Consider the following 18,294-nt stretch of genomic DNA (forward strand, 5'->3'; position numbering starts at 1 on the left):
TTCAGGCTAGATTATAGTGCCTTTTCAGATAGGTTTATGAATATGATTCTTGTTGACAGGCAGAAACACATTTTGGCCGTTCTTTTATCCATAGTTAGACAACTTAGACAAAATCCAAATCGGTTCATTTTGACATTTTGTAGGCCTGGGCTACGTATTTTTTCATCACCCAACCTGTAATCCAAACTGATCTTTAAATGCAAGGGGAAATGGATCATACATTGATTCTGAATGAACGATCAATCAATAAACATAGTTCAAATAAATTGCCCAGCATTCTATTATTGCTGAACATCTGCCACCGCAGCCTGCTTTATATTAGCCATGTTTGTACATTTGTATTAATAATAAAGTAAATAGCCAAAAGCAATCATCAGTGCATATATTATCATCATATTATAGGCTACACTGCTGCAGTGAGTGAGTCCATCTGTGTGGTGGGGGGGCGCGCAGCAGCAGCTAGCGTGCGTGATGATGCTCCGATGACGACACGACGAGCACGGACAGAGCAGAAGAAGATTACCGAAGCAGATAGCCGTCCATCGGGGTTGAGGCAGCAGCACCATCCCTCCATCCATCCATCCATCCGGCCAGCACAGCACCACCTCCGCAAAGGGAGCCAGCGTTTTGGCGGAATCCAGAGTGGTGATTCCGATCCCATCCGGCATTGAAATGCTCCGTTCCGGAGGCTTCTGTGCGCTGGCGTCGCTGGTGCTTGCGGGGCTTGCTGCGGCATCCTCAGATCTGTTTGACAACCAACTGGGCGACATCAATTACTGCAAAAAGCAATGCCAGCTCATCATCAAAAACAAAAGCCCTGCTAAAGTAAGTTACCCTGCCTGGGCTGGGCTGGGGACTGGATGAGGCTTTGTGCTGTAGGCTATAGCCGAGGCTGTTCCGCAGAGCAGTAGCCGGTACATTGTCAAAGCTGACAGTCCTGCTACCGCCCGACGTTTCGGTTTCAGTGGCTATAGGACGAAATGTAGGCTAATATACAATATTAGGCTGCATGCTATATTGACATGGCAAGTCTATTAATATGAAATTGATACTATGAATGTGTTTGGGTTAGTGCGTAACCCGACTGGTCACCCATGCGCTAATAACGCTCCGATTTTTCGCTGCGTCTTTGTGGACATCATGACGCTATTGTGCACAATTCGGCCGATATAAAATATAAATACTTCTATACACTTCACTGTCTCGTTATTTTACCAAATGTTCTTCCCAAACTCGACATGCATTAGCCTTCCTATAAAATAAAGCTTTTATAGCTAAACGTGTAAGGTGCAATTATCCACAAGGGCCCGCACCTGGGCTTGTAGTACAGGCTTTATGCATGCAGCTCCGACGGGACATGTTGGCGTCATGCCTTTAAAGAGGGCTAAATAAATAATTTGATTGGGCTATTGCCTATTAGTCTATAAATAAATTGAAATACTGGGTGCAAGTTGTACAAGTTAACTCATATAGACTGGGATGGAGGCATGCATGAGGGAGATGAGGAGCTTGCTTGGCTCATAGCTGACCAGATCTCTTCAGTATTTCTGTCAGTTCATGATCGGCTGTGTTCAGGTGTGGTTGTGTTCACACATCATTCAGGGCATGCAGCGCGTGAAGAGCACAGCAGCACAACTGCAAAATGGATTAGGCCTGGCCGCCTGGGGCTGGGCTGGCTACAGCAAAGCACAACAACTCCGCAGAATTACCGTCAACAATTATTGCTGGCGTTGCTATTATGCCTATAAATGAGTGACTTGTGCGTTATCACTCTGTGTATAGGCTAGGTTTAAGGGACAATAATGGGACAATAATAATCTAGCTGTTTGCGTAAACAATTTACCATGAATACATAGGGGCATTCATTGTGTGAAAGGTCGGGTCGATGTGAGTCCTTCCAGACTACATTATTGAAGAAACGCAAACGATGTCAGACATGCTTGACACTAACTAATATAGAATCTTTTTGTCTCTTCTTTCACAATTAAGAAGGCGCTGTTCTGTTATTTTGCACTGGCCAGCCAGGCCAGGGAAAGCAGCCAACGACAAGTGGAAGTTAGACTATGCACGAGTTGGTAGAAATAGACAAATTGCCTTGTGTTCATCTTGCAGCCAGACTGTGGCCTACTTTTTTAGCTCAGAATTTACAGTTTATGCCAAGCTTTTAATGGGACTGCCAGGTGTTACATTGATATGTCACGTTTTGTTATTACATAGTTCTTGTGTACTACTTAAGAGCCTACAGTATGTCACTTTGCATAACATGCATGACAATATCTGCACTGCTGCTATGCTCACACATCTTTATCGTCTTACCTTATACCGCACCTTATGTCGACCTCAGGTAGGCTACTTTTACCGCACTGGATAGATCAGGTGTCAGATGTGTAGCTAATAGCTATATAATTTTCTTCTTCTATCCTTTCTGGAAATAACAAAAACGATGACGCTTGCACAAAAATGAATTTAACCCACTGTTTTACACCAAACCTGTGATGTGACTAATGAGACTAATTCTGCCCACCCCAGGACTCCATAATGAATGCGTGTCATCGTGGCTGCCGTCTCTACTCCATTTGCCAGTTTGTCAATGGCGATGCTGGCTTCAACACCAGCCGAGAGGAGTGTCAGGGAGGTAAGACTTTACATCTGTCTGTTTATCACACTGTCTGTCTGTCTCTGTTTGTCTTTCTGTCTGTCATCACATCAGAAATATAGAAAAAAAAAAAAAAGGAAAACAAAGGAATGGAAACCAACTCTTCCTGAGCCATGTGGCCCATAGGTCATTAAGGTCAGGAGTCTATCTCCAGTTTTGGTAGCATGATGAGGCTTGATATACAGGTACACAAGTACACCCCCTGAACATGCCACTAGTATGTCACAGGGATTTACCCCAGATCCAAACCCTTGATGCTGAGTGCCAAGCAGGGAGGGATTGATTCCCATGTGGTTAGTCGTTGGTAGTATAACCAGGCCATGCTGCAGGGATTGAACAACCTCCCAATCGCAGGGCAGACACTCTAACCACAAGGCCACTGAGCTGAGATGAAATACAGTATATAAATCAGTCACTTGAGGCAGATACATGACGGCTCTTTTGTTTTTGTACATATATCATACACTAACAACCTGCACCTTAATTTCTACTCTTTGTTACCCAAATAAAGACACATATCTCTCTATCCTTCTCAACATTTGTCTTTTTGAGCTATGTGTGTCCCTGGGTCCCAGGGTCCCTGGCTTTCCTTTATACTCCTTCCCTCTTTCATACCACTTCTTTCATGCACCAAACACACATGTCTCTCTCTCTACCCCATCTCTCTCCACCTCTCTGTGCTTACATTGTGCAATTGTTCCTGTATTATATTTTTTAGCACTGTTTTATTTGTATTTCTACACTTTATTCATAGATATTGTAGCTAATTTGTGTATTCTGCAATGTCGACGAGTTTAAAGGGGTATTTGACTTTCAAATAAAATAAACATATACTTTCTTCATGTTCATTCATTTTATTTATTCTCTCTCTCTCTCTCTCTCTCTCTCTCTCTCTCTCCCTCCCTCTGTCTATGTGTAACTGCCTCTCAGCCTGCCAGGAGGCATACGTTAAGCTCTTGGAGCAGGATGCCTGCAGCACTGGCTGTGCCAGCCAGCCTTCTGAACCTGAGATCAAGAGGAGGAAGGTGAGAATGGCTCTGCCCCATGTCAACCACAGCCATGTTGTAGTTGTTGTTGTTGGATGTGATACCAATATGTGGACGCCCACACCAGTGAGCAAACATGCAGGCACACAGCCTCGTGCACCAACACAAACAGTATACTAGTATACTAGTATGCATGCACGCACGCACGCGCACGCACGCACACACACACACACACACACACACACACACACACACACACACACACACACACACACACACACACACACACACACATGCAATGATTTTGTTTATGTCCACATATGATCAAAAACTAGTCCATACATACATCATACATGGTGGGTGGGTAAACAAAGCAAGCAACAGTGCATTGGGTCTGTGTTGTGCTCTAGTGTAGTACAGCCCTAAATTGGTTCACCTCCTATTCCACTTCCTCCAAAGCCCCCCTACACTGTGGTGTCCCCCAGGGCTCAATCCTTGGCCCCATCCTGTTCTCCCTATATATGCTCCCCCTCGGCAACATCATACGCAAACACAATCTCAACTTCAACTTCGATGATACCCAGCTATATCTCCCCATCAACCCGGACGACACCAATAGTTTAGCCAAACTGCACTCCTGCCTTTCCGACATTCAAGTTTGGATGGGCAATAACTTTCTCCAACTCAACCAAACAAAAACCGAAGTCCTTATATTTGGCCCACCTTCTGATAGAGCGCGCTTAGAAAGCAACCTTGGTTCCCTACGCCAGAACATTACACCCGCAGCTAGAAACCTCATTCTACCACCTTCGCAACATTTCCATAATCAAACCCTTCCTCTCACGCCCGACTTAACTAAAGTTATCCACGCTTTCATCTACTCACGCCTCGACTACTACAACTCCCTTTACTCATGTCTTTAAAAATAATTCATTCACCGGCTACAATTGGTCCAGAACGCAGCAGCCCGCCTCTTAACAGGGGCAAGAAAGTTTGACCATATCACCCCTATCCTGGTCACCCTCCACTGGTTACCAATCTCATTTAGAATTGACTTTAAGATTCTGCTCTTTACATTCAAGGCCACGACTGGCCTTGCTCCATCCTACATCTGGGACCTACTCGACCCCTATGAGCCTGCCCGCGAGCTGAGATCCTCAGGCAAGGCTCTACTTACCATAAAAACTGGTGTAAAAAAACTATAGGCGACCGGGCCATTGCAGTCCGTGCACCCTTACTGTGGAATGCCCTGCCCCTAGAAATCAGAATTGCAGACTCGGTTCCTCGTTTTAAATCACTCCTGAAGACCCATTTTTATAAAGCTGCTTTTAATCCTTTATAGTTGTGAATGTTACGTATTTTCCTATGTTATTTTCCTTCTATTATCCAATGTTTTGCTATTATTATTGTGTTCTTTTCTTTATTGTGTTCCCTTTGTTGTTAAGCACTTTGTGACCTTGTTCTTGAAAGGTGCTATATAAATAAAGCTTTATTATTATTATTAGTAGTGTCTTCTCCATATATGACAGCCCAGGCACCAATAACAGCTGACACAGCGCAAAGCCACCACACATACATATACACATGTACACCTCCCTGCCCTGATGATACAGTATTCTGTCAAAACCAAACAGTAGTCTATACACCTGTGCATGTCCCTGTGCTGACAATGATCCAGTGCTTTGTCCTCTCTCCTGTGCAGCTGAAGGCCCTAACCCACCGACCCAAACAGCCCTCCGTTATGGAGGCGCTGAGCAGCTGGTGTAATGACATCGTTAGCTCCGCCCAGAGCTTCATCTCGTCCACCTGGACATTCTACCTGCAGGCTGACGATGGCAAAGTGGTGGTCTTCCAGGTAAGAACGCCCGCCTTGGGGGGCTTCTCCACACCACTTCAAATCAACATCATGATTATTTCAAACTTTAGCCTCTCTTTCGATCAGTGAACGATTATGAAGAAGGGAGAGAGGGCGAGATAGCTTCTGTTTGTTTAACGTTACCGGCTTAAATGAAACAAGACAGGAAGTTTGACTGTAGCTACTATCACGCGAGTGTCCACAAGTCAAGTGTGACGTTAACCACGTTTCTTGGTATTTCCATTTCTCTCTCTCTCTCTCTCTCTCTCAATTTTTCAATTTTAATTCCAGGGAGCTTTATTGGCATGAGAAAACATACGTTTACATTGCCAAAGAAAGTTTCAAAATATAAAAACAGTTGAGTTGGAGGGGATACAGCATTTTGTAAACAGAGCTATGTCACATTGCATCGTTATATACCAGTACATGTTATACAGGGTATAAAGCTTTTTTGAAACAAGTAGCAGCATTTATTTTGCCCTCACTAAATAGTATACAAAAAACCTTTCAGATTTAAGATGTGTTTAAAGGTATAGCAGCTCTGTTTACATGTGTAGTAGGTCTAGCGGTCTACTTGGTACAGATAGTATAGGTGCTCTCTCTCTCTCTCTCTCTCCCCCCCACATATTTTTATATACTGTATGCCGCCTTGGAGTTTGGGTCCGTGCCACTGCCAACACATCTTTAGAGTTAATGTGTGTCTGTGAAGGTTGAGTGAACAAGGGCACATGGCAGGGCGATGGTGACAGTGTATAGAATGGAATGCTACGCAGACCAGAACAAATGTGACGGTACTTTAAGTGTTTAAAAAATGTCCCACTTAGTTGTGTGACTGGCTGAGCCAGGAGCATGTATAATTCATAAGATGGAGGGCTACTGGGCAAGCTGCAGTGAACTTACCCAAGGGTGGAAACACAGCTACAAGATTTAAAGGGGAAATCAAATTCATTAAGGAACAAAGTCCTTGGTGAGGTTAATAGGAATGCAGTTCAATCTTGATTTTTAAAGTGGAATTATAAAAGACAGACTGTGTGAATTATAGACTAAAGACAGAGTCGTTGCTCGGGGCTGGTTGATATACTTATTGTATTACTCATTTAATTTGCACTTTTCCCACTTAGGCCTAAAACCAAATTTAAATAATGAGAATGCATCACTGGCCACAAGGCTGCCCTGCCATCTCCTGTGAGTTTCAAAACCTGGTCTGGAAAATGTGGTTAACAGAGGAAGTAGTGCAGTCTGCATATACTGTAGTTTCATACCTGGCTTTCCTCAAACAGCTGGTCACCACAGTGGACCACAGTGGATTCTTGTAGAGTAGATGTCACTAGAAGTTCAGTTCATTACAATTTAATCAATCGTATGAAAGAGTTACAATGACTATTCAGATGAAAGATATATCACTGTAACGACATTCCACCCTCATTATAAACGTACGTATTTACATTTTCACATTTAATTGAATCATTATTTGTTTTTTGTGTCTATGCTTATGCTTATAGAGGCAGACAGCTTTATTTGGATTACGTCTATTATATCATTGCTGTCGCATAGAAACCTTGCATCTCCGTAAATGAATGCCCCACGAGCCAATTATCTACATCCACATGATGTGAGCTTGTAGATCAGCTATTTGAACTATTTTAAAATGTTTTAAAATAGTAAAAAATGGCAAATAAATGTAGGGATAAGGGATGAGGGGTAAGGGGTGGCGCAAGATATAGCTGTACATCTTTTCCCCCTGGATTAAGTGGCATTTACTGTTTACTGAAAACAATGTTGCACATTAAGCTAATCATCTGGGGACCCCCCCAAAATCATTTGGGGACCCCCCTGGTGTCCCCGACCCCCAGTTTGGGAACCACTGGACTAGACACACAGTGGCAGCATAACGTGAAATTACCAAACTTTCTTTAGGTTGTGGTGGTGATGGATGGGTTTGTTTTATGGCAGTGACATGTTAGCTGAGGCAGCGGAGTGGAGGCCAGTCTGGGGTGGGGTGGTGGTGGTGGTGAGACGGTCTAACTGGCCTGTGTTTAGTGGGCAGCTGGCGTACCGCCACTCACTTGACAGATTGACTCTCCGGGTACAGACACAACAGAAAAAGCCAGCCTAACTCAGAGGCACAGCCGAGGGGGAAAGCCAAGCCACCACCGGCAGATGCAAATCATGCAGTGTGGACATCCATAATAAGTGGGGGCATCAAGTCGAACCTGTGTGTGTGTGTGTGTGTGTGTGTGTGTGTGTGTGTGTGTGTGTGTGTGTGTGTGTGTGTGTGTGTGTGCGTGCGTGCACGTGTGTGCGTGCGTGCGTGCGTGCGCGCACATGGGAGAGTTCCATATAGACTCTATATGAGATTACTATATGAGATACGAGATTGAGAGTGTATTGGACAATGTTTATCTGGTTACTGACTGACTTTGGTTGCGTTCTGTTCCTGTATTGTTGTGGCACTCTTCCACTGCATAGTGCATAGTACTGGCTCAACTCAACTCCACTCAACGACATACATCCTTTTCCACTGCATTTACTCAACTAATTTTGAGGTATTCTTTTTACTTTAATAGAGTATTCTACTTACGGTATACTCCAATACATCTCAGAGGCAAATATTATAGTTTTACTCCACTACAATTTGAAGTTGAATACTTTAGTTACTAGTGTCTTTATAGATTTAGATTATTATTAGAAAACATACATTACCCGGTACCCATTTCAGCCCTATATACATTTCGGCCTTTTGGAAATAGCCGACTTACAAGCTCACAATGCGTCACATCGCAAGATTCGCAACGCATTGTGAGCTTGTAGATCTGCTATTTTCAAAGGATTATTATACAATGTATACAGTGGACATTCTGCTTGAGTACTTTTACTTTTGGTACTATCAGTATATTTTGATGGCAATACTTTTATAAGTTTTAATAGCGATCCCTTTATTAGGAGGAAGCTGAAGTGCGCTCGGGTGGCGCAGTGGTAAAGTGCCTGCCCACCACCAATACAACACACGCTCGGGTGGCGCAGTGGTAAAGTGCCTGCCCAGTGCCCATCACCAATACAATACAACACAGTGGTAAAGTGCCTGCCCAGTGCCCATCACCAATACAATACAACACAGTGGTAAAGTACCTGCCCAGTGCCCACCACCAATACAATACAACACAGTGGTAAAGTGCCTGCCCACCACCAATACAATACAATACAATACAATAAAATACAATACAATACAACACAGTGGTAAAGTACCTGCCCAGTGCCCACCACCAATACAATACAACACAGTGGTAAAGTGCCTGCCACCACCAATACAATACAATACAATACAATACAATAAAATACAATACAATACAACACAGTGGTAAAGTGCCTGCCCACCACCAATACAATACAATACAATACAATAAAATACAATACAATACAACACAGTGGTAAAGTGCCTGCCCAGTGCACACCACCAATACAATACAACACAGTGGTAAAGTGCCTGCCACCACCAATACAATACAATACAACACAGTGGTAAAGTGCCTGCCACCACCAACACAGTGGTAAAGTGCCTGCCACCACCAATACAATACAACACATCACAGTGGTAAAGTGCCTGCCACCACCAATACAATACAACACATCACAGTGGTAAATGCCTGCCCACCACCAACACAGTGGTAAAGTGCCTGCCTATGCCACCACCAATACAACACAACACAATGGGCCTGTTCAGGCGAGGGGAGCCAGGTGGGAAGGGTGATATTTTTCACTGCACATACTCGGCTCGGGCAGCACCTGTCAGCAGGTAGTGTTGGGCGGGAGGAGTAGGACGAAGTCTCTACATCCTCCCATACTCCCACTGGCAGGTGAGTCAGTAGGATACAACAGCAGTCACTGACAACTGCATGTGTTGCGAGGAACTAATTGACCTAACGACTAAATTGGAGAGATAAGGGGGTTAAAGGGAAAATAAACGAAAATAAAAAAGTTGGGAGCTAAATAACAATGGCAACTACAGTACGTATTACCAGTCAGTATTCTGCAGTGATTTCACATCCCCTGTGGGTATTGCCTCAGCTCGCTTGTACTCTTGACAGAGGTGATACCATTAAAATGACCACCAGGTGTTAGGTACTATTCATTCCGAATGGAAAAAACAACAAAGGTGAGTAGTCGAGTGGAGTTCTGCCCGATGCCATACAGTGCAGAAGTGCCATTAGTGAGCTGCCTTTCCTTGCCGAACAAATGAACGTTTTGTTGTCCGTGAGTGAGCAAGGCTGAATACAAAGACTGAACTTCCTACACCGTTTTGTCGACAATTGCTTTAGCCATTTTGCTGGAATGATTTCTAAAGAAAGACACACTCAAGAGAATTGTGAATTCCAGTCACGAGGCAAATAGCAGTGACGTAAAGGCAGTGTGTAATCTTTGAAAGTTTGAGCCTGCCTGGCTTGTCAGGCTGCAGTGTCAGTGCAATATCTCACTTGGTTAAATCATGCGCACATCCTGGTGACGTTTAGTGGACCAACCACATAATCACAATTTCTGTGGTTTGCAGCTTTGAGACCTGTCTTCCCCTCACCCCCCCCCCCCCCACACACACACACACAAGATCTGTTGTATTTATTATGCTCTCATAATTAATACAATGGAAGAAATCTGATTAAGAAAAGTGTTTTTTAACCTCAAGCCTCAGCTCAGTCTTGTAGGGAGGTAGGTGACTTATGTCATCAAAGACAGTGGTTCTCAAAGTGGGCCATTGGGAAGGGGGGGGGGGGGGGGGTTCCAGCCTCCAGGTTCCAGAGGGTCCCCTGCTGAAGTATATAGTTAATATAGCATCAAGATCATTTTAACAACTTATACGTTCGGCTATTCAAAAGTGTAATATCGAGATTTGTTTTAAAGTCGATCGATTTCCACTTGTCCCTGGCACAAAACCTTTTCTAATTGGGGTCCGCTGCCAAATACAACACAAATTTTGTAGTCCTTGACTTGGAAATGTCTGAGAGCCACTGATCAAGGACATCCAGGGCACTTACTATTCAGACAAGGCTTGGAAACACACGGTCCCCATGCAGGAAAAGGACACTCTGTGGTGGTTGATGGGAGGGGAAACAGAATATTTGATAATGCTTATCAACACTCAACAGTCTAATATTGGTCATTATTTGACTTTTCTCATGCTGTCGGTATTTGCAATTTTGAACAGAATTTTTTTTAAATGTGTAAAATAGCGTATGTGGTTAAATAAACTAAAGTTGACGTTAACATTTCTGTGTGTATTAAAACAGTTATTTGTGCTTTTACATATACATAAGTTAATTGAAATTTAAATTCTAATTAAATCTACGTTTTTCAAATTGATTGGAAGGATCGGCATCAGACACAAAACTCAGTGGGACTCTAAATACAACACAGTGCGGTACAGTTACAGTATATAGAGTACAGTACAGTACATCACAGTAAACAGCACATTATACAATCCAGTGCAAAAGGACAACATACCCACGCCCCCAAAACAACCCAATAAGGAAGTAGGATTCCTGTCTAATTGTTTGCCCCCCCCCCCCCGACTCTCTGTCCCCCTTTTTCTTTCTTTCTATCTCTCTTTCTCCCTCTACTATCTCTCTATATCCCCCCCCCCCCCACACCCCAAGCCAGTGGACCTTTGGCATCCCCTTTACTAATGCATTACAGACCCAGCTCGTTCAGATGGCGAGGTCTCCCCAGTCTGCAGCCAATGAGAATTATCCTCCTCCTCAGTTGAGCTCCTCTCGTCCCCTGGCCTCTCCTTTAGTGGTGCATCTGGTTTTAATGCACAATGCGGAGGGGAGAAAAAAAACATTGCTAGCTATAGCAGTAATAAAACCGGTTGTGAAATAACTTTGACAACGTTAAAGTTTGACGTTCTGTAAATATTTTGGAAAACGAAATAGAGCTTCCACATTGACTGAGTGCCTTTCAAGCAGAGCTCCTTTTTTCCCAATGCACTTGAACCAATAGGCCTACAGTCGACTCAAGAGCATTTCAGTTGGGGTCACGGTGTAAAAGAAACATAAGTGTAAACAAACCAGTGCTGAAAACGGACACGGACGTGCAGTACGTTTAAATCCATCTACTAGCTCAACATGGCGGTGCATTTCAGAAACATCTTATGCTATCGCCCGAACAGGCATTAAGCCAATCCACGAATGAATTGTGTAATTCATATTACACAAGGTACAACAATTGACCATATTCACATGGCAGCCATTTGTCTCATATGTCATAGTTGAGGGATGGGAAACCTCACCCATTGATACCTCAGTCTCCCTATTCTGGGGGGGACAATTCGCAAAAATTGCCGATCTACAAGCTCATAACGAGTCGCATTGCGACACGTGACCTTGACCTCGTGACCTTCCCTCACCAAAGAGATTTGGTGAGGGAAACAAGCTGCCCAAGTACAGATGTAACTTGGATCCACTAGGAGGCCTACAGGGTATCAGAAGTATTACCGGTAAATGCAAAGAGGTTGACACCAGGGCAGAGGAATATTACTACCCTGCAGAAAGACTGTGTGTGTGTGTGTGTGTGTGTGTGTGTGTGTGTGTGTGTGTGTGTGTGTGTGTGTGCGTGTGCGTGTGCGTGTGCGTGCGCGTGCGCGTGCGCGTGCGTGCGACAGTGAGTGTGCATGCAGCACATGCACATGAAAGAGATAGTGTTTGCATGTACTGTAAGTGTAGTTGTGCACTACAATGCTTCTTTGTGTATGTATGTGGTTTGCTGAGGCCAGCAGTAGTATTGTGACTTTTGGACAGGACTGCTGCTCTAGTGGAGCGAGGGTCAACAGAGGGGAACTCGAATCCTGTTTTAATGAGTTCTCCAGGGATCCAGACACACTGCGCATGTAATAAATGGTGTGTGTGTGTGTGTGTGTGTGTGTGTGTGTGTGTGTGTGTGTGTGTGTGTGTGTGTGTGTGTGTGTGTGTGTGCTTGTCTGTGCATGTTTGCAAGGGATGCACCTTGTGTCTTCAACTTCAATTAAAGCTGCTATAAGCAATAATATGTCAACATTTTAATGACCTTTTATTTATTTTTATTTTTTTGTGACAAAGCTTCTAGGAAAATCTTTGATTGCAGATTGTAGCCCTATAGATGTGTCACAGAGACTACATTTTTGGGAGCGTTTTACTCATAGCTGACTGTAAAAATAAAAGGTCATTAAACATTTGACATATTATTGCTTATAGCAGATTTAAAGGACCACTTCAGCCATTTTCAATCCATCTTCTTCTATACGGTAAATGGTCCCCAATAATGCTAATTATTTTGCTAATATTTTTTTTCATAAAACTAAGCCCTACTTGATCAGTATAGCATCATCATCATTTTTCGACCGCGGTCGAGAGATCAGTATAGCAGATCCACTAGTTCAAAATGCGATAAGAAGTGTAAATCGTTTTGACCTTGAGATCTGCTACATTTGATGCTTTTGAATTTGAATCCTGAAAGTAACAGTTTTGGACATATGAGGTTTCCACTCGACAGACGATATGGTACCATTTTTGTTTACACATACAGCGGCCCTCTGTCTCTCAGAGGAGGTGGGTTTCTGAACTGTCCACAGCCCTCCTAAAAGACAGTGAGTAGACAAAAATAGTGCCATATTATAATGAGCATTCATGAGGAGGACTAATTATATGATAGGTTAAAAATGACTTATAAAGTGTCCTAAAGACAATTTTCAATTAAAGGACCACTTCAGGCAAGTGGCTTTACACTTTTCTAATAAGAGAGTAGAACAGTAGATTCTAACTTGGGGTCCGGGATTACACAGGGTCTCCAGCTAAATTATTTATAGTTATGATCCGAACAGACCCTTGTGGGTAGGTAACTGAATGAACACTATTATGAAAACTGCTGTTGATTTGGAAAGTATTTTGGTGTGCACAGAGATAACGACAATGCGAAAGTAATGCTTGTCATCGGACGACCAATCTTTTGAACCCATTCTGACCTGAGATCAGATTCTAAAAATGTCTATTACATCCTAACAGTTTATTAAACACTAAACTACACAGTATACCAGTGTAGTTCAATAGGAGATACATGTCTCCTGCTTTCACAGCCCTTCATCAGGATATAAATCACTATGAGGGAGATGGGTTTTATAATATTTATAATATTAAATTTCCTTTTATTTTGTTTTAATCTCTATTGTCCAAACCCGTAAGGTGTGATGATGACTCTCTGTTTCCTGTCACTGCCTCACTTTCTACATTACAAATACGAAAAGACTGTGACTGAGTGTTTTGCACTGCATTTTAAGAATGTACTTACTGTATAGCATACCTATCCAATGTCAACAAGACAAATTGTGCAATTGTTTTATTTGTCACATCAATTTACTACCTTGCTTCTGTTCTGAGATGTAAATAAAATAATGCTCATCTCTCCTTTGCCGTCCTGCCACTATGGCGTTTATCCAACTCCTGCTGTGCATTTCTCAGTTCTGTTTATTTTCCCATCCAACTATTCTTAGCTGGAGCTTCTCTGTGGCGTGACCACACTCTGTTAAACAGACCCATTTTCTGATATTTTTTCTGCCGGTGAATTCTATAATTGCGGCTATTGCTACTATGCTATAATTGCTACTTTGATGGCTCAGTGCGTTTGTTGATGCTATTCCGCAGAGTCAGCCAGATATGGAGTACTCTCTGCCCGAGTTGCAGGCACCTCGCTCCAATGTGGCCGACAAACCCTGGCCACAGGTCCACTCTCACACCCAGGGACCCCACGGTAAGAATAAATCTCTCTCTCACACACACACACACACACACACACACGCACACACACACACACACACACACACACACACACACACACACACACACACACACAGATTAGTCACCCTTCTCCGCCGCTCCCCCACTGAGTTTTTGAATATTGTTTACTTTTCTGCACACACCCGTGGGATTGTGCTTGGCTCTGTTTGTAACCTACAGCCAAGGGCTGCATTTTCCCCCTGCCAGATTCAGTACTCACTGGCTGAATACAAATCAAATGCAATCAGTTTCATTTGAGCAGCGCTGAATTGTGTGCAGGTGTGAGAGGTCATGGCGAGAAGGGAGCTGCCAAAGCAGGAGTCAAAGGAAAGCACCCCGTGCAACATCCAGACGACCCCACCGCAGAGCATGACTTCCTGGGCTGCATGTCAAGGTAAGCTGGAGACCTTGTTGGCAATGAGGGCAATGGGGCTTAATTATCCTGCAAATGACCCAGTAAATACTTATCAACTGTTTTAGTTTAGTCCTTTTAGCTAGTTACTGTGGGAATATATGACGGTGTAATAATGTTTAATAAGGTTTATCCCCGCTATAGCGATAGAATGACAATAGCCAGATCCCAGTCCAGCCAGCCAGATCCAGATCTTCCGTCCTCCTGCATGTGAAATTGGTGACTTTGTTGTGGACGCCATCATGCTGGAGGACGGAGGCGAGGAGGCAAGGAGGGAGACATTTTAATATTTGGATCTGGCTAATCTCAGTCCGTACATGCGTCAGTCCATCTGTCCGTCTGTCTGTCTTTCCGTCCGTCCAACACTGGTTCCAAACAATGTTCATTCCTGCTCCACAGAGTATGACTCCTATGGTTTTGGCCTTCCTTTTAGCGCCACCCATAGGCCATCATTTCCCATTTGAAAAGAAGAAGTCTTCCAGGATATAACTTTAATTGAGGACATTGTTTCTACCACCCATGACCTGGTGACCTGATGAAGACCCCTGTTGGGTTGAAACAACGTCGTCTTTATTTAAGTTATATCCCGGGAGCTTCATTGTAGTGTGCAGACTGCACTGCAGACTTCCATTCTTGTTTTCATTGTGCATTCTGTTGTCCAGCACCTGGAAGATTAATGCTTTGGATATGTGTGTCTACTTCGCCTTGGACTTTACACTTTCACATTAGATTAGATATAAACAAACAATCAAAAGAAACCAGAAGACGCCCTGAGGGTGAAAAGCGACCTTGCCCTTTAGGGTGACTGCAGACTGCTGGGCGAGCGCTGGCACTTTGGCATGGGGGGGTCAGATCAACATTTGGAATGAATTCTGTACTGGCCATATATGGAGCGTGTCTTGAGTGTACAGGGTTTGATGAGGTCAGATCAACATAAGGAATGTCAGAACAGGTCAGCTCCATACATGGAGATCTAAGGGTGGCAGCGGGGGCAGTGTCTTGAGTGTACAGGGTTTGATGAGGTCAGATCAACATATGGAATGTCAGAACAGGTCAGCTCCATACATGGAGATTAAAGGGTGGCAGTGGGGGAAGTGTCTTGAGTGTACAGGGTTTAATGAGGGCCCAAGTAGGGCCGGGCCTTAATTTTCGGGACTGTTGAGAACTGGCACGGCTGCACTAATAACTTTGGGGAGTTTAAATGGGCATGTATCAGTTAAAATGGAGACATCGAAGAGGAAGGACGGGTGGGGTAGGATCAACATATGGAATGTCAGAACAGGTCAGCTCCATATATGGAGATCTAAGGGTTTGAGGTTTGAGGTCAGATGTAGAGTTGCTGGCCGGCTCCATACTGTATATGCAGATCTAGGTGATGATCCCGTCTTCTCCATGTATGGCTATCCAGGGTTTGATGAGGTCAGTGTTGTGATCTTTGTATTGGAGACGGCCATATATGGAGCGTGTCACAAGGCGTGATGGACTGATGGCCATATATGGTGGCGTGACATGTCACGAGGCATGACGTGTCACGAGGCGTGATGGACTGACAACCATATATGGAAGCTGACAAAGCGACAGGTTTTTCAGGTTTTCATAGTAATCTGCTACCTACAGTCTCAATAGTAACTGTTCCCTCTACACCAGTTGTATGCCAACTACTAGAATTCTCGTAGATAAAGCTTTATATCAAATATGAAACTGTCATCATCCATCTGAGGTTTGGATCTGATTTGTGATTTTTTTCATTGCATCGCGCACGACATATTAATGTTTCTGGCAAAAGATAAACAGTGTGAGCTAATGCTAACATACGCTGTTGCTTACAATGGTGGTCTACTAGCGAAAACGGAAGTGAAAGTGACCATATATGACCTAAAAGCCATGGCATCCTGTACCCTTTGTCGCCACCGTGTGGCAGAGAAAATTAAGAAGGGATATTACAACAAGACAGTGACAAGTACAATGTGTAGCTTTTTGTTTGAACTTATCCATCAATACGTCTTGCTTTTACCACTCCACTGTTCCATGTCCACGTCTTGCTTCTACCACTCCACTGTTCCATGTCCACGTCTTGTTTCTACCACTCCACTGTTCCTTTCTCCAGGCGTTCAGGTCTTCCACGGTGGATTCTAGCTGCCTGTCTTTTCCTCTCCATCATGGTCATGCTGTGGCTCAGCTGTGCCAGTCTGGTCACCGCACCAGAGCAGCACATGAAGACACAGGTATGCACGCTATATACTGTTTATATTTTATATGTGTATAACGTGTGGCTTTACATCAATGCCTGCAGAGCAACGTGGTGACTAAACGGTAGACCTCAGAAGGCTGCGGTTGAACTGGCCAGTCCTCAAGTCTTGAGTCTGTGTAGCTGCACGGGTGAAGCGGTGCATTGCGAAAATAAATAATATACTCGCTCAGCAAGACTTGGATAAATAAAGATCTTTATTTATCAAACAATAGCAAACCACACATTCATGTGCCCCATAAAAGGTGCAGTTACAGTTATTTCTTTTTCTATCGTAATATATCTTGGCAGGATTGTATTTTTCACGCTGCCACCACTGGCTGTCTTGTTTCCTTCCAGTTAAGCATAAATGGGGATAAAGAGTATCTGGACGATGCCCACAAAGTCAGCCCTTACCATCTGACTCCGGTGATTGCGGTCGCCATGAAGCCATCAGAGGAGTGCCAGGAGGCAGGCCCACTGCCGGTCAAGGTTGACCTCGACAAGACGTGTGTTTAAAAGGGACTACATGGGGGAAGGGGTGAGGGGGGGGGGGGGGGGGGGGGACTTAACTTGTCTACAAATCCACCCCTTGATCAAAGGTTTGCACGAGAAAAGCAAGACACACACACACACAGTATTCACCACCATGTACATACTTACAGATCACGCTGCCGTAACATCTGATCTGATCTGATATGATGGGCTGTGTCGGCCGGCTGCTCACACCATGCTTGTCCTCTGGTAGGTACAGATTTCATAAAGTCATTCCATCCTGATAGCCGCATCGTTAGACATTACCGCTACGCTCCAAGAGCTTAGTGATCAAACCTGCTCACTGCTTATCGACAGGACCACCATAAAGCAAACTAATAAATGTGACTACTTAAAATGTCTGCGAGCCGTGCGGGGAGTCAAGGAGAGCATTTGAATTAGGGCTGAAAGCTTTCAGGGCTTTTTTCTCTTTGTGTCGAGTGCAGACAGGAGAGGAGAGGGCACACGCTAAGATTCAATTTGGAGGTGAAGTCATTCTCGCAGACAGTTTGGATTGATTGGTGGCTTCTTGCCAAGAAGTGTGGTACAGGTGGAGTGTATGGGTGTGTGTGTGTGTGTGTGTGTGTGTGTGTGTGTGTGGGAGGATGGGGTTGAGATGACTAGAGACCAATAACCTGGTTCACCTTAGATGGGCTCTTGGAGAATCAGTGATTTGAGCTGTTTTGTTTATTTGTTTTATTTGAAAAGGATCCCCATTAGCTGATGCCATGCCAATGAGCTAGTCTTACTGGGGTCCACTCCACACAGAACTGGTTGGTGATTAATTATGCTTTCCTTACACCTGCGTGTGGGAATACATAAAAAGCTA

General features: G+C 43.9%; 2 protein-coding genes across 2 annotated transcripts in view; both read left to right on the forward strand.

The window, feature by feature from the left end:
- Positions 1-18,294, forward strand: part of rex1bd (required for excision 1-B domain containing) — a 140,337-nt gene that overhangs the window by 35,641 nt on the left and 86,402 nt on the right. The window lies entirely within an intron of this gene.
- tmem59l (transmembrane protein 59-like) lies at positions 498-17,461 on the forward strand. Its single transcript, XM_083766384.1, has 8 exons — positions 498-825; positions 2,530-2,635; positions 3,587-3,681; positions 5,345-5,497; positions 14,161-14,266; positions 14,572-14,686; positions 16,812-16,929; positions 17,292-17,461. The coding sequence occupies exons 1-8, from the start codon at positions 673-675 to the stop codon at positions 17,448-17,450; spliced, it is 1,005 nt and encodes a 334-aa protein (XP_083622510.1). The 5' UTR covers positions 498-672; the 3' UTR covers positions 17,451-17,461.

Source organism: Protomyctophum parallelum (genome assembly GCF_964188405.1).
Source record: "Protomyctophum parallelum genome assembly, chromosome: 6".
In the NCBI taxonomy this organism is placed as follows: Eukaryota; Metazoa; Chordata; class Actinopteri; order Myctophiformes; family Myctophidae; genus Protomyctophum; species Protomyctophum parallelum.

Coding starts and splice junctions, on each gene's coding strand:
- tmem59l (XM_083766384.1), top strand. CDS start 673: ATGCTCCGTTCCGGAGGCTTCTGTGCGCTGGCGTCGCTGGTGCTTGCG. Junction 14,267..14,571: donor TCACACCCAGGGACCCCACG/GTAAGAATAAAT, acceptor AATTGTGTGCAG/GTGTGAGAGGTCATGGCGAG. Junction 16,930..17,291: donor AGCAGCACATGAAGACACAG/GTATGCACGCTA, acceptor GTTTCCTTCCAG/TTAAGCATAAATGGGGATAA.